Below are 25,087 nucleotides of genomic sequence, written 5' to 3'. Positions count from 1 at the left end.
GAACAATAGCTCCCCCACAACAAAATATTCCCAGAGCAACAATAGAGCCAGCCCTAGAACAATAGACCCAACCAGCAACAATAGATCTCCCCACAGCCAGCAACAATAGATCTCTCCTTCAATAATAAACCTCTCCCAGCAAAAATTGGCCTCCTAGCAACATAAGACCCCCCTAGCAACAATAGCCCCAACCCTCAACAACAGATACGCCCAGCATCAATAAATCCCCCAGCAGCCATCATCAATAGACTCTCCAGCACACACCAGCACCTCTTCTCATTACTTATCTTCAATACTGGAGGTGCCAAAACTGCATTCTCCTGTGTTCCCCCTGAAAAAATGCCCTGAGTAGAAATGTAGTCTTTCAGCCTTTCAAGCCACATGGTATCTCAGAGGAGGTGGTTGCCGGTAAGTATGATCTACTGAAAATGTTTTGGAGGAGGACCCAGAAAGGGATAAGTGCAATCAAAGTTCACTCATATGTACCAGAGTAGATCTAATGGACCAGAGTGGAAAAAGGACAGAGTCACTAAGCTGTTTACATTATATGCATTCAAAAATATACATAGAAAAAATCAGGTGGAATGTTATTGCCCAGATAACGTATTGCTGATATCTTTTTTATTACTGTATTAACAATACCTGTGTTGCATACCACAGCCTTAATGTGCCCAGAGAACAGCCACTTTGAGGAATGCATTACTTGTTCGGAAACTTGTGAAACCCTTGCCTCTGGCCCAGTCTGCACTGATAGTTGCACTGAAGGATGCCAGTGTGATGAAGGTTTTGCCTTGCAGGGTACGCGGTGTATTCCTAAGAGTGAATGTGGCTGTAATTTTGAAGGTCATCAAGTTTCCACCAACGAAACTTTTTGGATCGATCTGGATTGCAAATCCCTTTGTTTTTGTAATGGAACAGACAACAGTGTTTACTGTGAGACTAGTCCATGCAAGGATGAAGAATACTGTATGGAGGACAATGGGCTCTATTATTGTCAGCCCCGTACAGATGCATCATGTATCGTCTCAGGATATGGACATTATCTTACGTTTGATGGACTCCCATTTGATTTTCAAAGTAGCTGCTCTCTAATCCTTTGCACTACAGTTACTAATTCCAAAGCGGACACTGTCCCAAGATTTACAGTTACTGCTAAAAATGAGGACAGAGATGCTTCTCTTGCACTATGGGTAAAGCAAGTGGAAGTAGAAGTTTACAATTATAACATTGTAATTTATCGGGCATACAAACACACTGTCCTGGTAAGTGAGTTTTACATGTGTTCAAACCTCATTATTTAATATAAAAACTAAGAATATAACAGTATACATGATTTTACTGAAAGTCTTAAAGCTGAACTCCAGGCAGATATGAAAGACACAAATAATGCAGATCTGTATTCATTAAAGTGGTTGTAAACCTCAGACATGAAATCTGAACAAAGCATACTGTATATTTCTTTAATATTTACTTGCCTCTCTCCAAAGCACTAAGTGTCATTTCTCTCTGCTGTCTAGTTCCTCTGTTAACAGCATTAGTCACTTCTGACAAGTTTTACTGACACCAAGAGTTAAAAGGTGACAGGGGAGGGACTTCCAGCACACAGCCTGTGATTGACAACCTCAACTCTGTTCCTGTGTGTTGTGTAAAAGGGGGGGGGGGGGTGTCACGTCTTTCCAATAAGCTCTCAGAGCTCTTGTACAGTGTATAACTGCAGCTTCCTGCCCCCTGCTTTGTGAGTCTGTGAAAAATCGTTTTCATCTTTATTTAAAAAGGATGGACAAGACAAATGGCTGCAAATGAATAGCTACAACTTATGAAGGAGTATTTGTTTTACCTCTGCGTATAACCAGTGGCCAGTCACTTCACTGTGTATAGGTAAGGGTTTACAACCACTTTAATACATCATTTAATGTATTTTTTTAAATGCTAGCATGGTGTAATACCTGATTTTGACCTGGTATCAGCCTATTTCAGTCCCTGTTCAGCAGGTCTGAAGTTTGGAGTGAAAGGAAGGCACAGTATAAGGAGCCAAGCAGTTCATATGCTGAAAAGCAGAATGTTAGTAGGAGAGAGCAGAGTGACAGAGAGATGAGCTCATTACTGTGCTGCTTCCCCTTTGACTGTCCAGTAGCTGGCTACAAAAGATCCAGGCAGACCTAGACCTGGTAAGTGGGTTGAGTGATGCTGGCTATCATACTGGGGACATCTATCAGCAGAAAAATTAGACAAATGAAATCTCTGAGCTGAAGGCAAATATTGAGTTTTGTCATTTTAACTTTATTGGTGTTTTTATCTTGTTATTTATGGCTAAAGTTCTGCTTTTAAAAAAATTCAGCCTGTGCATTTAAAGTGTATATCTAGGCAAAACCTTTTTTTTTTTAAATAGTTTTGGATAGAGTGAAGAAGGAATAAACCTTCTGTCAAGTTTTTATTAGTGTCTGTGTCCCCAATGGTGAGATGTAACCTCTGTTTGTACTGGTGACCATTGTCACCCTGAGAAAGAAAATTAGTGGAAACCCAAAAGTTGTCCCCAGAACAATAAGTATTTGGAAATCTTCCAGTGGGGACACCTGTTCAGAGAACAACAGTCTAAAAGGGGAATTCAACTCACTTTGGGAGATTTAACTTTCTGCTGCGTCTTTGGCACAGGAAGTAAAGAGAATTTTCCCCAATGGTACACATACTGCACTAAAATAACGTGGAAGGGTGTTTAAAGTGTAAAGAAAATTTAGAAAAAAAAACCAACTATGTTATATTTACTTGCTCAATGGTTTTGCACAGAGCAGCCTTAATCCTCCTCTTCATGGGTCCCTCGCTGGCACTCCTGGTTCCTCTCCTCTCCCAGCTGAGTGCCCCTGTAGCAAGCCAATTGCTATGGGGACACCCATGTGGCTCCCACTGCTGTGAGTCAATGAGGAAGGAGAGAGTGGAGAGAGCTCTGCTCTCATGCACAGCACTGGATTGAGATCGGACTCTGATAAATATAAAGTGGGGGGGTGGGGGCTACACTCTGAAGATGTTTTACCCTAATGGAGCCATTTTAACTTTTCCTGGCCCTATGAAAAACTAAAAAAGTTTTGGCTACACACACACTTTAGAGCTGGCACTACAGGCAAACAGCTAAACATGCTGTTTATCTATGTGAACTGTCAAAAGATTTGTGATTGTGATCACACAGGCATCTATGACAGACAGCATAGCAAGGTTTCTGACTTCACTTTTCTCTGAGCTGTCAAGAAATTCGGTTTGGTCCCCATCTCTAGGTCACCTCTCAGCTTAACTTATCGCAGACCAATATTCATTGGACACTATAGGGGTGATCTACTAAACCAAGCATGCAAAATCTGGTGCAGCTCTGCATAGAAACCAATCCGCTTCTAGATTTTGTCAAAGTTTAACTGAACAAGCTGAAGTTAGAAGCTGATTGGTTAACATGCACAGCTGCACCTGATTCGCAGTGCTCCAGCTTTAGTAAATCTTCCCCCCTACGCGTTAAAAATAACATTTCTTTTTTGTTTGCTACAGCAATAATTGCTCAAAATTTACTAGATGCATTTTTTTCGCTATGACTTGATGTCAGGGGATTAGTTAGTCAAGGTACCTATCTAGCCTATTTTATGAATATTATTTATTATTTTTTCATTCTGTACAGAATATTGTGAGGTTTAAAATGTTGTTAAATTATAATTGCATGATCTTAGATTGTTTTGAATGAAAATTGCCCCTTTTTGCTTTTTTGCTCCATTCTATGGAGGACATACAGCTCATACACAGCTTAAGGTAAGGTATAGACAATATTAAAGGGAAAGTATAGTCATTTTGTTAATTTATATGTTTATTTATTTACTGAGAATAATACATTTATTATAATTTAAGTCAGTTAAATATGAAATAATACAGGTAGAACTTTAGGCTCCTTTTTTGTGTGTTTTCCTCTGTCACTTTGTCCCTCTGTTTGCTGTTGAGAGAGCTCAATAGCTCCATTTGAAATTTACACACTCCAAAGCTTATGCCTTATTATAGAAGTCCGTCTGATGTGTCAGTCAGGCAAACTGAGCTTCAAACAGGTATTGCGTGCTGTGCATGGTGAAAAGTGCTAGTGCAGGTGAAAGCTGCTGTGGGAGCCGCAGCTGCAACCATCTGCACACAAACCGTGGGACCCGCAGATGGGTGCCATTAATTTTAACAGCTTGCTGCCCTCACTGGAAATCTTACCCACACTGGGAACCGCATTGTAGTGCAGTTCCAAGTGCGGGCTGCGATTTATGGAAAGGTGCATTTTGAGAAACATGGCAGCTGATTCAAATGAATGGGCTGCCGTGCTGCGGCCTGCAACACAGCACTAGTGTGAACAGAGCCTTAGCTAACTTATCATTCATAAACCATTGTTAATCAACAGATTAAAAATGTATCACCTTTGAATTAGTGGTTATTACACACAATGCTCTGTTTCACTACTTTGCTGCCATTCTGTGCTTTACTAATCAGCCAACCCTTACACTTCCTGCTAATTTTAATGCTTGACATTAAACCAGTATGAACTGACAAACTTATTACAAACATGATGAGCATAAATGAAACTTTTTCTAAGAGTTTTAGAATGGGGTTCAAAATTGTATTTCTTATAGGCTGGATACTCCCTCACTCTTACTATTGGTGATTATGGTAGTATCTATCCCAGCAATAGGCAAACTACGGCCCTGCGGGCCGTATACGGCCCGGCGGACCGTATACGGCCCGGCGGACCTTTTAATCCGGCCCGCAGAGCGTGATAAAAAAAACCACAGCCAGGGCAGGCAAACATTGGCTGTCAGGATGTGTGTAGGCGGGGCAGCGTGACGAATGTGAAGGGAGCTAGGCTCCTCTCACAGTCCGCCCTGAAGACCGGGACGGCACGGGAACGCGGCGAGAGGAACGCGCGGAGCAAAGGTAAGTGAATTGACACAGGGGCGACTTGGCTTACTACTTGGGGGGGAATAGTACTGTGGGGGATGAAATACTATATGAGGGATGAATTAATATGGGGGATGAATTAATATGGGGAATGAATTACTATAGGGGGGATGAATTACTATGGGGGATGAATTACTATGGGGGATGAATTACTATGGGGGATGAATTACTATATGGGGGATTAATTACTATGGGGGATGAATTACTATGGGGGATGAATTACTATATGGGGGATTAATTACTATGGGGGATGAATTACTATGGGGGATGAATTACTATATGGGGGATTAATTACTATGGGGGATGAATTACTATATGGGGGATGAATTACTATGGGGGATGAATTACTATGGGGGATGAATTACTATATGGGGGATGAATTACTATGGGGGATGAATTACTATCTACTCTTGGTCCGGCCCCCGGGTCCAATATATGAACCCATTGCGGCCCTCAAGTCAAAAAGTTTGCCCACCCCTGATCTATCCTATAAGGAATACATTTATGAACCCTATTACATAGTTTTAAAGATTACGTACCTGTTCCCATACAGTCCTTTTGGCCTATCACTAGGTCCTGAAGTGAGTAATAGACTGCTGTTTTATGAATTTCAGGTTAACTGTGAATTTATTTACAAACTTTACTCTCTTTTTTTGCTAGGTAAATAATGAAAGACTTTATTTGCCTCTGAAGTTGGGTCATGGCAAAGTGAATATTTTTGCATTTGGTTTTCACATCGTTATTGAAACAGACTTTGGCCTAAAGGTGGTCTATGACTGGAAGACATTTCTGTCTGTAACAATTCCCCGCTACATGCAGAATAGCACATATGGCCTGTGCGGGAGGTACAATGGAAATATGGAAGATGACCTGCAGACCTCTAGTGGCTTCATTAGTATGAATGTCAATGAGTTTGGTCACAGCTGGGTAAAAAGAGATACATTTTGCCAGGTTGGTTGTGGGGACAGATGTCCAACCTGCACAAAAGTGGATGGATTGTGGAAAGCCCAGCAGCTTTGCAGCTTCATTCCCAACAGGAGTGGTGTATTTGCCAAATGCCACAGCAAAGTGAATCCTAGATTTTTCTTTAAGAATTGCCTTTTTGACTCCTGCATTGATGGTGGTGCTGTCCAAACTGCTTGTAGCTGGCTTCAAAACTATGCAAGTACATGTCAGACACAAGGGATTGCTATCACTGGCTGGAGGAATCACACATCCTGCTGTAAGTTTTAGTTAAAAGAAAATCCTTACCTAAAAACGAAGTTGTATTTTTAGTAAGTATGGTAACATGAGCTATTGTAATATGAAATGTGACAAGTCGTTTATAAAACGTGTCATGCCTAAACATTGGGGTTAACCATAGTTACACAGTTAGTCTGGTTGAAAAAAAAAACACAAATCCAGCTAGTGCAACCAATATGCAATCCTATACCTACATTGATCCAGAGGAAGGCAAAAAAAAACTAATAAAGCTTGATCCAATTGACTCCAGCAATTTACTCCAGCAGGGAAAAAAAGTATTTTCTGATCCCCCAAGAGGCAATCAGGTATTCCCTGGGTCAATTTTACCTATAAATATTGGTATCCAGTTATATTGTGTACATTTAGGAAAGAATCCAGGCCTTTTTTTTAAAGCAATCTACTGAGTTGACCAGAACAAGCTTCTGATGGAGTCTATTCCACATTTTCACTGCTCTTACTGTGAAGAAGCTTTTCTGTATTTGGATATTAAATCTCTTTTCCTCCAGACATAAAGAGTGACCCCTTGTCCTCTGTTATGAGCTTAAAGTGAATAACTCTACACCGAGGTCACTATATGGACCGCTTATGTATTTCTATAAATTGATCATATCCCCCCTTAATCTCCTCTTCTCAAGAGAGAATAAATTCAGTTCCTCTAATCTTTCCTCATAGCTGAGCTCCTCCATGCCTCTTATCAGTTTGGTTGCCCTTCTCTGCACTTTCTGCAGTTCCCCGATATCCTTTTTGTGAATTGGTGCCCAAAACTGAAATGAATATTCCAGAGGAGGTCTTACTAATGATTTGTACAGAGGCAAAATTGTATCTTTCTTTCTGCAGTTCATACCTCTCTAATTACAAGAAATGATTTTGCTTGCTTTGAACCCTAACAACTTGCATGCTTTTATTAAGCTTATGATCTACCCAGGGGCGGACTGACCATTTGGGAACTCGGACACTGCCCGAGGGCCCGAGGTCAGTAGGGTGCCCCATGAGATGCCCCTGGTACCTTTCATAGGCTTTTTTGGGTGTGGTTTGAGTGTGGGCGAGGACACAGGGGCCCCATGATCCCCTATTGCCCGGGGGCCCCATGAGTTGGCAGTCCGCCCCTGGATCTACCAGAACACCCAGATTCTTCTCCACCATTGATTCCCCCAGTTGTACCCCCCCCTAGTATGTATGATGCATGCATATTTTTAGCCACAAAGGGCATAACTTTACATTTATCAGCATTAAACCTCATTTGCCACATAGTTGCCCAATTAAACAATGCATTGAGGTCGGCTTCTAAATTGGAGACATCCTGTAATGATATTACACTGCACAGCTTGGTGTCATCTGCAAACACTGAAATAGTACTTTTAATCCCAGACCCTATATCATTAATAAATATATTAAAGAGTAAGGGTCCCAACACTAAACCTTGGGGTACACCACTGACAGCCCTAGACCATTCAGATTATGAATCATTAATCACTACTCTCTAAATATGGTCTTTTAGCAAGTTTTCTATCAATTTTCAAGCCCGTAGATTTTACCTTACACATTAGCTGTGTGTGGGGAACTGTGGCAAACGATTTTGCAAAATCCAAGTATACCACGTCCACAGCCATTCCTTTGTCTAAGGTTTTGCTCACCACCTCATAAAAAGAAATCAGATTTGCCTGACAACTTCTGTTTTTCATGAAGCCATGCTGTCTGTTACTTAAAGCGGAGTTCCACTCACACTGTAAAAAAATAAAAGTCAGCAGCTACAAAAATTGTAGCTGCTGACCTTTAAAAAACAGCCACTCACCTGTCCCACGATCACACGGTGTGCTCCCCACAGCCCGTTTCACCAGCCGTCTTGTGTTTCAGACACCAGCATCTTCAGTGTGGGCACGTGGCTGTGACAGCTTGCGGCTTCACAGCCGGGTGCCCACTGCACATGTGCTAGTAGCGCTGTGCTTCCTGAATGGCACCGTAGTCGTCTGGAACCTTTCACGTGTCCCAGAAGACTATGGGGAGGGAGGATAGGAGGGCAACTCCCACTTCCGATCGCCTAGGCAATTGCAGCGGAAGTGGGAGCGGGTACCTGTGAATTTCGGGTACCCGCTCCCCCCTCGCTCCCCAAAGGTGCCAATCCTTAATGGGAAGTGGAGGACCAGTCTTTAACTTTCCCTTTTGGGTAGAGCTCCACTTTAAGCTATTTTTCTAGCAAGAACTCATCTATGTGGTCTTTTATTAAACTCTCCAGTATCTTCTCAACTATAGAAAATAAACTAACAGGACTGTAGTTACTTGGTAAAGACTTTGATCCCTTTTTAAATATAGGCTTCACATTTGCCTTACGCCAATCCAGTGGTACTATACCAGTTATTAAAGAGACCCTAAAAATTAGAAACAATGGATTTGAAATGGCAGAGCTGAATTCTTTTAGGATCTGTGGGTGTATGCCATCCTGTCCAGGTGCTTTATTCACCTTTATTCTGTCTAAATATTTCTGGACCATATCAATTTTGAGCCATTGTGGATCATTTGGGGCTGTGTCAATATCATCCCCATTATGGACAAGAGCACCCCCATGCTCCTTTATATACACAGAGCTGAATAAGGTATTTGTGAAACTTGCCTTTTCTTTGTCCCCAGTCACCCACTCTAGATTGTTTTGTAAAGGGTCTACATGCTCAGACCTCACCTTTTCACTATTAATATATTTGAAACATTTTGGGGGGTTTGTTCTTTCTTTTGCAATCTGTCGTTTGTTTTGAATTTTTGCATCCTTGATTTCTTTTTTACATATTCTGTTATATACTTTCTAACATTTAAATGATGATAGTGTTCCTTCATGTTTATATTTTTTAAAAGCTTTTCTTATTATTTATAGCTTTTTAATCTTTGGATGTGAGCCACATAGGTTTTATTTTTAGCCTTTTATACTTATGCCCATGGGACTATACACTATATTGCCGAAAGTATTGGGAAGCCTGTCTTTACACGCACATGAACTTTAATGGCATCCCAGTCTTAATCTGTAGGGTTCAATATTGCGATTGCCCACCTTTTGCAGCTATAACATCTTCAACTCTTCTGCGAAGGCTGTCCAGAAGGTTTAGGAGTGTGTCTATGGGAATGTTTTACCATTCTTCTAGAAACACATTTGTGAGGTCAGGCACTGATGTTGGACGAGAAGGCCTGGCTTGCAATCTCTGCTCTAATTCATCCCAAAAGTGTTCTATCGGGTTGAGGTCAGGACTCAGGCCGGTCAAGTTCCTCCATCCCAAACTTGATCATCCATATCTTTATGGACCTTGCTTTGTGCACTGGTATGCAGCCATGTTGGGACAGGAAGGAGCCATCCCCAAACTGTTCCCACAAAGTTGGGAGCATGAAATTGTCCAAAACGTCTTGCTATGCTGATGCTTTAAGAGTTCCCTTCACTGGAACTAGGGGGCCAAGCCCAGCCCCTGCAATACAACCCCACACAATAATCCATCTCCACCAAACTTTACACTTGGCACAATGCAGTCAGGCAAGCACCGTTCTCCTGGCAACCGCCAAACCCATCCATCAGATGCCAGACAGAGAAGTGTGATTGGTCACTCCAGAGATCACGTCTCCACTTCTCAAGAGTCCAGTGGTGGCATGCTTTACACCACAGCATCCAACGCCTTGCATTGCACTCGCTGATGTAAAGCTTGGATGCAGCTTCTTGGCCATGGAAACCCATTCCATGAAGCTCTTTATGCACTGTTGTGCTAATCTGAAGGCCACATGAAGTTTGGAGGTCTTTTGCTATTGACTCTGAAGACATTTGGCAACTTCTGTGCACTGTGAGCTTCCACATGCATTGATGCTCTGTCATTTTACGTGGCCTACCACTTGGTGGAGTTGCTGTTGTTCCCAGTTGCATCCACTTTGTTATAATATCACTAACAGTTGACCGTGGAATATTTTGTAGCAAGGAAATGTCATGGATGGACTTATTGTGTAGGTGGCAACCTCTCACGGTACCATGCTTGAATTCACTCCTGAGAGTGACCAATTCTTTCACGAATGTTTGTAGAAGCAGTCTGCATGCTTAGGTGCTTGATTTTATACACCTGTGGCCATGGGGGTGATTGCAACACCTAAATCCAATGATTTGGAGGGGTGTCCCAATACTTTTGGCAATATAGTGTATTTTGCAGTGTGTTCACATACAGTCTTTTTGAATAATTTCCATTTCTGTTCTGTGTTCTTTGATGTCAATGTTGCTTCCCAATCAAAGTCTTGAAGAGCAGCCCTCATGCTTGGAAAAAAGTTCACATTTAGGAATGTGTAACATGTTACACTTTCCCCTGTTTTTAGGGTGGAACATGTAACATGTTCCTAATGCTGAAGCCGCTGCCCAATTAAGACCCCCCTCCCCATGAGAAGTTCCCCGTACTAGCTGTCAGTTTTTAAAAACAGTGTGGCTGTGCAGGGCTCCACCCACACAACCATGTCATTCATTCCCGGTGTTCTATGAATGAATGAACTACAAGTCTCGACAGCCTTAGTGGCTATCGACTTGTGGATCTCAATGAACAACCACTGTGCTGGGAGCGCCATGGTAGTTCATTGAATCTTTCTGCACAAAGCCCGTAAAAGCTTCTCCCCAAGCACAGCAGACCCATTTAGGTGCAAACCATCTTTAGCATATAGGTTGTAGCCCAATGAAAAGTCATCCCAGAGCTCTAGAAACACAAATCCTTCCCTCTTACACCAAATCTTTAGCCATGCATTCAGTTATCTAATATCCTCCTGTCTTTCCTGCGTTGCGCATGGCACAGGCAATATTTCAGAGAATATCACCTTGGAGGTCCTTTCCTTTAACTCGCAGTCTAGTTCTTTAAATTGATTCTTCCTTGCTGCAAATTATTCTTTCAGCCCTTCTGATTATAAAATCCCCTATTACCACCAACTGTCTAGGCCTTTCTGCACTACTCTCACTACTCGTAGTAGATGGGCTGCTCTCCTGGCTGTTAGGGGTAGCAGTGACATCCAGAACTGCAACCTTTGTGTTTACCACCTCCGCATCTTCATTCAACCTGGCAATATTGTTTTGGTGCTCAAACACAGGACTAGCCTTCCTTTTCTGTGAGCCCCTACCATTCCCCCTAGCTTCAGTAACCCATATTCCTACCTGATAATCCTGATTTACCTTTCCACATCAACCCCACTAACTACCTACTCAGTGAGCAGAAGGTAGTCACACACAAAAGTTTTAATAAGCACTTACCCCTCCTGTCCTAAAGTAACATATCACCCCTGCCCCAGATTTCAGCTGGAGACTGGATACCTGTAGATGGCCATCCAATTCAGGTAAGTATTTATTTAAACAGGAGAGTACAGTTAGTGTAGGTCAGAAGTCTACATAAAAAAGATAACTGTATTTTCCCTATGACCCACTATACATGCAACGGCTTCACTCGTTCTTACAAGCTTTTCAATGTGAAACCTCTTCTACCAAATAAATACACCACATTGAATGATGCTTCCATTAATGCCAGGCAAAAAAGAGACACTTAAAAAAGGAACAGATATTCATGAATCAAACTTAGTGCCGGGGCTTCCTAGAATTATGGGCTTCGTAATGGATGCTGCTTCATCTATCACTGATAGTACACTACTGATCAGGGGCGGACTGACAACTCATGGGGCCCCCGGGCAATAGGGGATCATGGGGCCCCTGTGTCATTGCCCAAACTCAAAAAAGCCTATGAAAAAGGTACCAGGGGCATCTCATGGGGCCCCCTACTGACCCCGGGCCCTCGGGCAGTGCCCAAGTTTCCAAATGGTCAGTCTGCTCTTGCTACTGATTTATGTCCCTCCTTTATTCTTTTTCCACATTCGACGTAGTCATATTTTACGTCAAATGTTTCCAGTATCTCATCACTGTATTTCTAATGTATGTTTTGTGTTGCTCTTTTTACCTTTAAAATATACAGATGTCACATGCCCAGCATACAGTCACTATGAAAGTTGTGTTAGTGTGTGCCAACCTCGATGTGCTGCTATCAGGCTTAAAAGTGATTGCAACCATTACTGTGTGGAGGGTTGTCAGTGTGACCCTGGCTATGTCTTGAACGGGAAGAGCTGTATTCTGCCGCATAACTGTGGTTGTTATGCTGATGGTAAATACTATGAGGTAAGAGTCACTACTATTTCTTTGAAGCTGATCTCTGGGAAATTTTTTTTTAACATATCTAATTTAAATACCTGAATTTGGCTCAGTATCTTGTAATATCTGGTGCAGCCCCAAAAAGACTGGGAAAGTCATGGTCTGCATAAGTGTCCAGCATGCTGACCATGCTGAAAAGAGGATCAGATAGATGATATAATCAGTCTGCTGCTCCTTCTCTTTTATTCAATCATAGACAGGGGAAAGAGAGTTAACCATGCTGTTTTGCTGCTAAAAAAGCCAGGTCACCAGCCTTAATATGATGTCTAGAACTGTGTAAACCTCAGGATTAACAGACATTCAGATCCTTTGGCAGGTAAAAGTTTCAATGTATGTATTCCAACTGTGTATTTTGCTGTTTGCTTAGAGTACAGCTTTTAACATAAATTGGATGCTCATTTTCTTACACTACTAATGCTATAAATGGGTGTATAGATTTTGATGAACATGATAATTTGAGGTTTTCTGACCAAGAATCCCACCTATTTATTAAGAAGAAAGTTTCAGTTTACTCAAAAGTTTAATCCATTTTTGGGCAGATGCTAAATTAGTTAATAACTCAACAATACCTTTATATTTTTGAAGCTACAATACTAAGACATTACAATATCTGACGTTGGGTAAGGAGGGAAAAATGGACTATACTTGCTGTGGCAAATATTACGTAAAGTACTCTCTGCTAAATGTAAAGTTAAGATTATTCATAAAATGTTTACTGTGTCGGTAATCCATTGCTGGAGCTAAAATAGTGCTGCATTACACAAGTAACCACAAATTCCCTGGCAGCTGTGCTTTCCGATTCTAACCTTCATGATAAGAAAGGGGTGTGGGACACGAGACCACTAATAAAAATAACTATTAAAGTGAGGAATGAAGCCCTGGTCTAGAAACAAATAGGTGTGTGTTCTTCTAGGCAGCTTTCTAGAGAGTGTAATTGGAAAGAGGTAGGATGGTTTGAATCTCATGTGAACAGCCATGTAAAGAGGAAAGCGCTAGGAATGTTGGCATAAAGTCAAGAAATTTGTTTATATGGGGGTTACTTTCAGTGAAAGTCAATGTGCTTGGGGGTTCAAACATTCATTAGAAATTAAAATTACTTGGAGAAAAAAAAACTTAGACTTGTGGAGCCTGTTAAAACTGGCATATGGAGCAGTTTGTTTTGAATGTGGAAAAATATTCTTTTGAGAACTATTTGTACTTCTGATGTCCCATATCAGTTCTTTCTTTACTCTCAGTAATCTGAAACACTGATAAAAGGGAACCCATTTGAACTCCCAAAATGTGTCAACTTTTATTGAACATTACGGCCAATAACATTTAATTTTTTGACTATACACAAATGTGTCTGGCGCTTTCCTCCTTACACACCATGTTCTATCTTTTTGTGAGTTCATTTCTTGTTAACAGTCTGCTGTTCCATGACACTGTAGCAAAGTGTTCCTTTGTAAGAGGGTGTTGAAGGCTGTACTCTTAAGAGTATTATTGTTAGCTTAAAAATTGAACTTGTTTTTAAACTACATGACCATGATTGTTTGTGTCCTCCTGCATTATTTAAGGCTTTTGTAACTTTGTGATTACCTTGCTGAAATATGTTTTTTCTATGATTCTTACTTGGTCCTGTAATGTCAAAGTGATTATGCTCCCTAGCAAATTTGTCCCCCCACACCCTTACTCTATGAGGGTATAAGAACATACTGAAAATTTCTGATATCTGGGGTCCCATCAATAATCTATAGCTGTCTAAGTGACTTTATTTCTAGTCCTCCATTAAAAACATAATTATGTATTTTTTCTTCTAAGAAACAAACAGAATCAATTAAAAGCTCAGAATCATAGAATGTCACTGTGTGTGCACTCTGTGTCTTAGCAGTTCCTGGGTGTATTGTGGCCTCATGAAGGCTGTTGAAGAGAAGAGGAAATATATCTCTGTGTTCCCATATATGTCAATGTTTGTTTCACCTGAACACAGAGATAGAAAGCAAGTTGTCTAGAAAGTATTATGGGGGAAAATTTTGTTTGGCTAAAAGTAATTTTTTCCCCAAATTTAACTGACAATGTACATAGAAGTATCAAGTATCTGATTTACAAGCTGAAGCATTTTGCTTCATGACCAACAATGACAGGGAAATATTCTTTGCCCTGTCACCTCAAGTGAAAGACATATAGTATGACAGGATTATAATGCTTTATTTTGGAAAAAAGACAAACCTACCATGTTCTGCCATTGCTAGTCTCTTGATTTTTAAATGATTGGGGCCTGGCTTGCATGCTGGCCGACTGGGTTCAAATCTTTAGAAGTTACTGACAAGATATAAGTATAAGAACAACTTTTGGTTTTATTCTCACTCTCCTGACTTGTATGGTTGTCACAGTTAGGGACTCTAAATATTAAAGCCTGAGACAACCAGCAACTAATTTTTTTTAATGGAAGTCAGCAATGGAAGTCCCCATACAGTAGTTTTAAAACAATTTGGTGTCTATTTAGAGGTCATGGAGTTAGAATGGAAAATTACTGCCAGCTAGAAGTGAAAACAGTAATTTAGCAAAAGTAATGTTAGTGTTCGTTATGGATGATGCAGTTATGGCATAGCAGCCTTCCATGCCCTGTGTCTGATGAGCACTAATAGGACCCACTCAGAATGTGATGACTACTGTGCTCCTACAATTCTTTTTTATGGGGATTGTGTATCTCCAGATAGTTCAGGAAAAGGGAGCGCATGCAAGAAATCATAGTACAGGATCAGAAAAAGAAAATGCGGCATACTTTTTGGCAATAAAACCACCAAACTTTCACAGATAGCTATGCTGAGTGAATTGGCTCAATTCTCTATTGTTTATACTGACTCTTGCTGACTGCTGGATGCACTTATATATGAATATATTTTTACTGTATTTTAGATGCCTCCAGTGGTCAACAGTATCAGTGATAATTGATCCATTCACCATAAAGAGCAACTGTCTCTGTGGTGACACATGATCGTCACACTGTGCCCAGGAGCCGCTAAATACAGGAGTACGCAGTTGGGAGCAGGCAAAGCAAACAGCACTTGTAAGTATATTGTAGATATGTGGAAGGTGAATTGAGTTGTGAGGTTGGAGGATTTGTTGGAACGAATAATTCAGGCACCAGCGTACACTAATGCATAATTCAGTAGATGCTTCTACTCGAGATCAGTACATGCTTCTGATATAAAGTACATTGAGTGCTTACCAGCAATCCGTACAGACATAGTATTTTATCATTTAGCCCAATTTTCAAATGCCCAGTTATGTCTTAGCTTCTCTTTGTTCTGTGATACATTGAAAATAAAGTACATTTAAAGGCTAATATTAAAAACACTTAAAGCCTTGCCTCCCCACTGTTAATAAACATGCTGCACACTCTTTTGCAATAAAGTATTTACTTTTTTAAAATTTTAAAGAGGCTCAAAAATGGGTCTGAATCCACTGAGCCATGATGGCACGTGCTAACTTACAGTGGACTATCCATTGTCAAAGTCACAGCAAGCCTTTTACTGATACACAGCAGATGGTGCCAGGAGATCATGTGACCTCTCCAAAGAAGTGAAAAAAAAATGAAAATTTGTATAATAAACACCTTGTAATGTTTCTTTCCTGGTGACAATCTAAGGGAGCATACATTTGGTAGTATCCCCACCTACGTCTGCCCAAAGGACCAATGTACAGCTATAAACCTGAAAAAGGTGGGTGGGTTTAGCATGTTACCATGGATTGGCACCAAGAAAGGAATTTTATGAGGTAAGTATGATGCAATTTTCCATTTTCCTGTGGTCAGTGTGTGGTAGCATACATGTTCCATAGAAAAAACTGTGTTTTGACGGTAGTAATATAAAAACCCCACTAGGGGGAGTACCTTTATTGGAATAAGCAATGGAACATAAAACACTTGAGCCTGTGGCTTGAAGGAAGTGCCTGGGTCAGGTGGATGGTCCATCCACTCGGGGATGTTGTTCAGTGGTGATGAATGGAGTTGAGCCTGTCAGATGCAGGGACCACGTGATGACGGCGTCCCGTGATGATGTCACTGTGATAGCCAGGAGACGGAGGGGAAGTCCAGCGTGCTGCCGCAAGCTGGGGAGGTATGGCCGGTTACCAGGACGACATGTTTCGCGCACATGTGCTTTCTCAAGTCCTATTTAGTAGCATACATGTTGTAGACCAATGACCTGCTATTGGGGTTGTATTTTAGGCAAATCCTATTATATAAGAAAGTAAGGAAGTTCCAGCCTTCCTGCTAAAATCAGCTACAGTGAGGACTGCTAAGCCTATTAGTATTGTTGAAAGAATGTGCCATAAGAAGAATGGCTGGCTTTCCTGCCTATTGCCTCTGTTAACGCCCAGCCCTCTATATCGATATGCTTCTGGTTAAATTTGCAGCAATTTCTCATGGTGGCTCCAGCCTTGAAGTACAGTAGGTTCTTTTCATTAACTAAAGGAACCATGAGGTGATTGTGTTGCTGCCTTCTACCCATATTTTAAGGGACTAGGTATAGCTGTTATGACTACCTAAATGACTCTGTTGTTTGTAAGTGTGCTTCCTTTGATCTAGACACATTGAAGGAGTATTTAACCTAACGATGTCCAAAAGCAGTCTGGCAAACAGCAACACCAACAGGCCCAAGACGCAACAACAACAGCAAAGCTGTTAGTTGCCTGAAGCTCAAAGATCCTGTTTGAGGTGACTTCAGATGAAGGCGCATGTCCACGTGGTAGAAGTAAGGATAGAAGCCCTGGTGGCAGCCTTGCAGATCTGAGACATAATTTTCTGAAGCCAAAGAACTTGTAACACTCACAGATATAGTGCATATCTCAAGATGGTGGAACTAGAAGTGGAGCATGCTACAGGGTCCATCTTAAAAAACTAAGAGAAAATAGCCTGTCTGAAAGAAACAGAGGCTGAGAGTTAGACTCTCCAGCCAGAACCACATCCAGGCAATAGAAGAAAACTTGAAATAGAGAAGGGCAAGGGATAGAATAAATGTCCTGGTTGGGGAGACAGAGAGAAACTGGCCAGTGTCATATCATGTGGGCATACCACATCTGTCTGAGCCAGCCTTCAACAATGAGGAATACCACAATGCCTTCCATCATGGACCTGTGAGACGGACAAGCAAAGGCATAGATCAGGAGCTACTAATCCCATAGAATCACCAGAGCATCCACGGCTTCCACCAAAGGGCCATTGTGCCTAAGACAAAACTGCCTAGTCTGTAGTTTAACCTGAAGGCCAGGAAGTCAACCTCTGGAATTGCCTATCTGTGACACACCTGGAATACCCCCAAGTGTAGGAACCACGCCTGGGTTTGGTACTGCTGACTGTGAAAGTCTGCCTGCCACTTGTCTGGAATGCATATGACTGACAAGGCTATAACTATAGATGAGCGAATTTCTCAAAAATTTGATTCGGCTGATTCGGCGAATTCCAGTATGAAATTCGATTCGATGCGAATTAATTCGCTACGAATTTAACTTATTAAAAGGGTTTCTAGGCTTCAGAGAGCCTTTAAATTAGTGCAGAACACTGTACCTTTAATTTAAATGCCCTTGGAGATGAAAACAAATGGAAACAAATAGATACAATGTTTCAACCGCTGTATGGAGTGAGTGTCCCAGAACTGTCAGAAATAGTCTATTTCTGACAGTTCTATGACATTCCCTCCATACAGCGGTTTCAACCGCTGTATGGAGTGAATGTCCCAGAACTGTCATAAATAGTCTATTTCTGACAGTTATGGGACATTCACTCCATACAGCGGTTGAAACATTGTATCTATTTTTTTCCATAAATGACATTCTGCAGATACACTTAGAGGAGCGCTGCAGATACACTTTTTGCCGGCTTGGAATTATTCTTATTTTCATCCTACTTCTTCTTCTTCTTCTTCTTCATCCTCATCCTCTTCTTCTTCTTATGAGGATGAGGATGAAGAAGAAGAAGTAGGATGAAAATAAGATTAATTCCAAGCTGGCAAAAAGTGTATCTGCAGCGCTCCTCTAAGTGTATCTGCAGAATGTCATTTATGGAAACAAATAGATACAATGTTTCAACCGCTGTATGGAGTGAATGTCCCAGAACTGTCAGAAATAGTCTATTTCTGACAGTTATGGGACATTCACTCCATACAGCGGTTTCAACCGCTGTATGGAGGGAATGTCATAGAACTGTCAGAAATAGACTATTTCCAACAGTTCTGGGACATTCCTTCCATACAGCGGTTGAAACATTGTATCTATTTGTTTCCATAAATGGATCCATTTATGGAAACAAATAGATACAATGTTTCAACCGCTGTATGGAAGGAATGTCCCAGAACTGTCAGAAATAGTCTATTTCTGACAGTTCTGGGACATTCACTCCATACAGCGGTTTCAACCGCTGTATGGAGGGAATGTCCCAGAACTGTCATAAATAGTCTATTTCTGACAGTTCTGGGACATTCCCTCCATACAGCGGTATTTATTATTTATGGAAACAAATAGATACAATGTTTCAACCGCTGTATGGAAGGAATGTCCCAGAACTGTCAGAAATAGTCTATTTCTGACAGTTCTGGGACATTCACTCCATACAGCGGTTTCAACCGCTGTATGGAGGGAATGTCCCAGAACTGTCATAAATAGTCTATTTCTGACAGTTCTGGGACATTCCTTCCATACAGCGGTTTCCGGCAAAAAGTGTATGTGCAGAGTTCCTCTATTCTGCAGATACACTTAGAGGAGCTCTGCAGATACACTTAGAGGAGCTCTGCACATACACTTTTTGCCGGCTTGGAATTATTCTTATTTTCATCCTACTTCTTCTTCTTCTTCTTCATCCTCATCCTCATCCTCATCCTCTTCTTCTTCTTCTGAGGATGAGGATGAAGAAGAAGAAGAAGAAGTAGGATGAAAATAAGATTAATTCCAAGCCGGCAAAAAGTGTATGTGCAGAGCTCCTCTAAGTGTATGTGCAGAGCTCCTCTAAATGTATCTGCAGAATAGAGGAACTCTGCACATACACTTTTTGCCGGCTTGGAATTATTCTTATTTTCATCCTACTTCTTCTTCTTCTTCATCCTCATCCTCTTCTTCTTCTTCTGAGGATGAGGATGAAGAAGAAGAAGAAGAAGTAGGATGAAAATAATATTAATTCCAAGCCGGCAAAAAGTGTATGTGCAGAGCTCCTCTAAGTGTATCTGCAGAGCTCCTCTAAGTGTATCTGCAGAATAGAGGAGCTCTGCACATACACTTTTTGCCGGCTTGGAATTATTCTTATTTTCATCCTACTTCTTCTTCTTCTTCTTCATCCTCATCCTCTTCTTCTTCTTCTGAGGATGAGGATGAGGATGAAGAAGAAGAAGAAGTAGGATGAAAATAAGATTAATTCCAAGCCGGAAAAAAGTGTATGTGCAGAGCTCCTCTAAGTGTATGTGCAGAGCTCCTCTAAGTGTATCTGCAGAATAGAGGAACTCTGCACATACACTTTTTGCCGGCTTGGAATTATTCTTATTTTCATCCTACTTCTTCTTCTTCTTCTTCTTCTTCATCCTCATCCTCTTCTTCTTCTTCTGAGGATGAGGATGAAGAAGAAGAAGAAGAAGAAGTAGGATGAAAATAAGATTAATTCCAAGCCGGCAAAAAGTGTATGTGCAGAGCTCCTCTAAGTGTATCTGCAGAGCTCCTCTAAGTGTATCTGCAGAATAGAGGAACTCTGCACATACACTTTTTGCCGGCTTGGAATTATTCTTATTTTCATCCTACTTCTTCTTCTTCTTCTTCATCCTCATCCTCTTCTTCTTCTTCTGAGGATGAGGATGAAGAAGAAGAAGAAGAAGTAGGATGAAAATAAGATTAATTCCAAGCCGGCAAAAAGTGTATGTGCAGAGCTCCTCTAAGTGTATCTGCAGAATAGAGGAACTCTGCACATACACTTTTTGCCGGCTTGGAATTATTCTTATTTTCATCCTACTTCTTCTTCTTCTTCTTCTTCATCCTCATCCTTTTCTTCTTCTTCTGAGGATGAGGATGAGGATGAAGAAGAAGAAGAAGTAGGATGAAAATAAGATTAATTCCAAGCCGGCAAAAAGTGTATGTGCAGAGCTCCTCTAAGTGTATCTGCAGAGCTCCTCTAAGTGTATCTGCAGAATAGAGGAACTCTGCACATACACTTTTTGCCGGCTTGGAATTATTCTTATTTTCATCCTACTTCTTCTTCTTCTTCTTCTTCTTCATCCTCATCCTCAGAAGAAGAGGATGAGGATGAGGATGAAGAAGAAGAAGAAGAAGAAGTAGGATGAAAATAAGAATAATTCCAAGCCGGCAAAAAGTGTATGTGCAGAGTTCCTCTATTTCTGACAGTTCTCTGACAGCTTCTTCACATGTACAGCGGTTGAAACATCTGTATCCTAAATGGAAACTAATAGATACAAATTGTATCTATTAGTTTCCATTTAGGATACAGATGTTTCAACCGCTGTACATGTGAAGAAGCTGTCAGAGAACTGTCAGAAATAGAGGAACTCTGCACATACACTTTTTGCCGGCTTGGAATTATTCTTATTTTCATCCTACTTCTTCTTCTTCTTCTTCTTCTTCATCCTCATCCTCTTCTTCTGAGGATGAGGATGAGGATGAAGAAGAAGAAGAAGAAGTAGGATGAAAATAAGAATAATTCCAAGCCGGCAAAAAGTGTATGTGCAGAGTTCCTCTATTTCTGACAGTTCTCTGACAGCTTCTTCACATGTACAGCGGTTGAAACATCTGTATCCTAAATGGAAACTAATAGATACAATGTTTCAACCGCTAAACATGTGTTCCTTCTGTCAGAGAACTGTCAGAAATAGCGGAGCTCACTGCAGGGACAGTTTTGCCGGCTGATCGGGAAATATTCGATTCGCGCACCCGAAGTAGGCAAAATTTCGGATTCGACGCGAATCGAATATTTCCTGAAATTCGACTCGAATTCCGGTTCGCCTGGTTCGATTCGCTAATCTCTAGCTATAACGTAAAGTTCTGTGAAGGATAAGATTCAATCTAGATTCTAGATTGTACAACCTTCGAACAAGTTCTAATACTTCAATGCCAGTCAAATACTATCCAAAAGCTTCTGGCAGTTACTTGGGAAACAAGACTCCGATAATTACCAAGTTCCCTGTCATGAAGGGTGTTCAGGTCTCCTTTCCAAATCAACTGAATGGCGTCATAGGGATTCCTTAAATAATGGGAAGGAATAACATATTCGACTTGTCCCATGAAGAGAGAATGCTACCTTGTACAGGTCTGTTGGAAAACTTTAATTGAATTACCCCAAAAGAGGCTATCCTCAGTCCTAGGATTCTCCTACACCTCTCCTAAATGGAGAGTTAGATGGCTCCTGGTCCAGTGAGCATGAATCTGAGACCAGAGTATTTAAAGTTTCCCTGTGGAAAATGCACAGTCAGTACAGGCTCCATAGAACAAACTATCCTGAGCTGTCAACAGGACCACCCAGATATTCCAAATGATGAGTCAGTCCCAGCAATAATCTCTGAAGGTTCTTGATTCATCCAAAAAAATGGAACATCTAGAAGTTAATGTCACTTTGCTTGATGGAGCCCACACTTACTGTTCCTTCAACAGGAGGTCATCTAAGGATTCCATAATGAGAATGTTACAAGAGCGCAGTAAGGCTAGTACTGGGTCTAGCACCTTGAATATCCAAGGTGCTGGTGAGTGGTTGAGTGGCAGGACCCCCAGGCCAGTCATGAATGCACCCTGGATTTGTAGATGTGCTCAAAAGATGGGGGGATAATTAACTTCAATGCCCACAAGTGCCAGAAAGTCTACAAGGTGAAGGAAATCAATTATAGATTTGGTATATTGCTCACATACATGGCAATGACACTCCCAGAGTGGCCTTGCACAAAGAGTTTCCAGCTAAAATGTAAGGTTATGCACTTGGGTGCTAAGAATATGCATGCATCATACACACTACGGGGGAGTACAACTGGGGGAATCAATGGTGGAGAAGGATCTGGGAGTTCTGGTAGAACACAAGCTTAATAACGGCATGCAATGCCAAGCTGCAGTTTCTAAAGCAAGCAAAATCCTCTCTTGTATTAAAAGAGGTATAGACTCCAGAGAGAGAGATATCATATTATCCCTGTACAAATCATTAGTAAAACCTCATCTGGAATATGCAGTTCAGTTTTGGGCACCAACTCACAAAAAGAACAAAAAGCTCAGCTATGAGGAAAGATTAGAGGAACTTTATTCTCTCTTGAGAAGAGGAGATTAAGGGGGGATATGATCAACATGTATAAATACATCAGTGGTTCGTATAGTGAACTCGGTGTAGAGCTATACACCCTGAGGTCATCACAGAGGACAAGGGGGCACTCTTTATGTCTGGAGAAATTGACTCTCCAAGCACGTAAAGGTTTCTTCACAGTAAGAGCTGTGAAAATGTGGAATAGACTCCCTCAAGAGTTGGTTCTGGCCAGCTCAGTGGATTGCTTCAAAAAAGGCCTGGATTGTTTCTTAGATACACAGAATATAACTGGATACTAACATTTATAGGTAAAGTTGATCCAGGGAATATCTGATTGCCTCTCGGAGGATCAGGAAGGAATTTTTTTTCCCAGCAGGAGCAAATTGGATCGTGCTTTGCTGGGGGTTTTTTTTGCCTTCCTCTGGATCAACTGTGGGTATAGGATTATAACTTTTTTTTTCTATGGTTGAACTGGATGGACTTTTGTCTATTTTCAGCCAGACTAACTATGTAACTATGTAAGTAACAGCACCACCATCTAGGTTCAAGCAGACTGAAAGAGATGAGTACTGGGTTTTAATTAACTATGCAAATTGATCTGTTACACACCAAGCAGCTGCCACCATGTGTTTTCTTGGAAACACAAACCGTTCACGGTATCTGTGATAACAATTTTGATGTTTAGGAAATGTCAGTACTCACACACTATCATGATAAACAGGAATATTTCAGAGACTTACAATATAGCAGCACTCTTCAAAGAGACAGGGATCCTTTACGCACGGGCTTAGTGCATAAGAAATAATGTATCAATCTTACATTTAGTTTTAAAAAAGATAAAATAGTCCAAATGTAATGTTTACAGAAGAGGGTATTACAACAAGAGAGACAATTACAACAGGAAAGCAAAAGGGGAAGAAAAATCAAAGTACTTAACAAAAGTCTTAGCTTCTTTGGTTTTGGCAGAGGTCCAAGATTCTGAGTCTTTTGGGCTCTCAAATAATGATCTTTGTCTTGATGGCAAATGAGTGCTCCGGCACCCTGATGCAGCCACTCTTTTCTGGTGCTTGAGGAGGGTGTTGACAGAAATGACCTTACCAATCAAAATGTTTATGATCACATAGCTGTCACTCCCTCCAGAATGGGATTACTTTTTGAATCAATAAAGATATAAAAGGTATCAGATTCCTATATCACCTACTTTAATGAAATGTGCATAACCCACCTCCCAATATAGGCTCATTTGGTTTTAAAATTCTGGTAATTAGTTGATAGATGTGAATATGTTCTTATTCCTAAATGATAATAAACACCCTGTTTAATTTGCATTACCCCTGCTCTTTATGTATATGGATGATCACACTGTATTTATTTTAATAAAAAAAAAATCTAAGTACCTCTTTTCATAATCCATCTACAGCTGTCATATGGCGCAGCTGTTTCCCAGCCCATCTGAAGAAAAACAATCTTTAAAATACAGGAAAAATATATAAATAATATAAAATAAGTGTTTAAATCATCATACAAATATGTATTTGAATTCAAATTCCAAATTGTGCAAAAACATGGTGTGGACTATCTAGGGGGATGTTCTACCAATCACAGCCTGTTTAATGACCCTCCAGCCTGTGTTTATTGTTTGTATGTGCTTAGAATTACAGGGAGATGATGCCCCCATCAATCAATGTGTAAATATCCAGTCCCATTGTATTTAGCTGTTTAGTGGGCATGGCGGAGAAGGGAAGGAAGTGGGCTGTCAATTATAGTCATATGGGCTGCACAGCTAAGAGAAAGGAGATAACAACAAGCTTAGAAGGAAACTGTAACTGGAGCATGCTCAGTAGATGAGGCAATGGCTGGTCTACGCAATCTCAGGCTTCTGTGGGGACACAGACAAGGAGGGAGATACAGTGAACAGCAGGATCAATCAGGATTTTTGCAGAATACAGAAAACAAATCCCATAGTGACAGAGTGGGCATGAACAAATACAGCATGTACTGACAATTTTAATGATGTGGGTTTAATAGCACATTAATGTAATATCATCATTTCAGACGTTAATATAATATAATATGTATTGTCATTATGGATGAAATCTACAAAAAAATCACAAAAATTCTCATGCAAACAACTTTACACACACACCCTGATAAAAAACACTTCAAAATAACATCCCATAAAATAGAAGTTAAACATTATCCCTAACCATATGTTAGAATGAATTACATTTCCATTTACTGCTTGTATTGCCCATGAAAAAAGCTCTCTACCTATTTGTTCTGGCTTTAACCACTTGCCCTCTTGATGATTTATCCCCATTCCTGACCTGGCCATTTTGTGTTTTACGGCGCTGCGTTACTTTAACTTACAATTGCGTGGTCATGCAACACTGCACCCAAATGAAATGTATGTCCTTTTTTCCCACAAATTGAGCTTTCTTTTTGTGGTATTTGATTGC

At 40.8% G+C, this 25,087-nt stretch overlaps 1 protein-coding gene across 1 annotated transcript in view; it reads left to right on the top strand.

Annotated features, from left to right (window-relative positions):
- The window catches only part of TECTA (tectorin alpha), a 193,102-nt gene that overhangs the window by 112,704 nt on the left and 55,311 nt on the right, over positions 1-25,087 (top strand). Inside the window, exons 10-12 of the mRNA XM_089678642.1 lie at positions 661-1,262; positions 5,617-6,178; positions 12,147-12,346. Of these exons, the coding sequence (XP_089534768.1) occupies positions 661-1,262; positions 5,617-6,178; positions 12,147-12,346 (1,364 nt within the window). The remainder of the gene's footprint in view (positions 1-660; positions 1,263-5,616; positions 6,179-12,146; positions 12,347-25,087) is intronic.

Source organism: Staurois parvus, unplaced genomic scaffold (assembly GCF_062004578.1).
Source record: "Staurois parvus isolate SC_StPar_1 unplaced genomic scaffold, SC_StPar_1.0 ptg000207l, whole genome shotgun sequence".
NCBI lineage: Eukaryota > Metazoa > Chordata > Amphibia > Anura > Ranidae > Staurois > Staurois parvus.
Note: the sequence above shows the minus strand (reverse complement) of the source record. Positions and strands in the feature narration are given on the sequence as shown.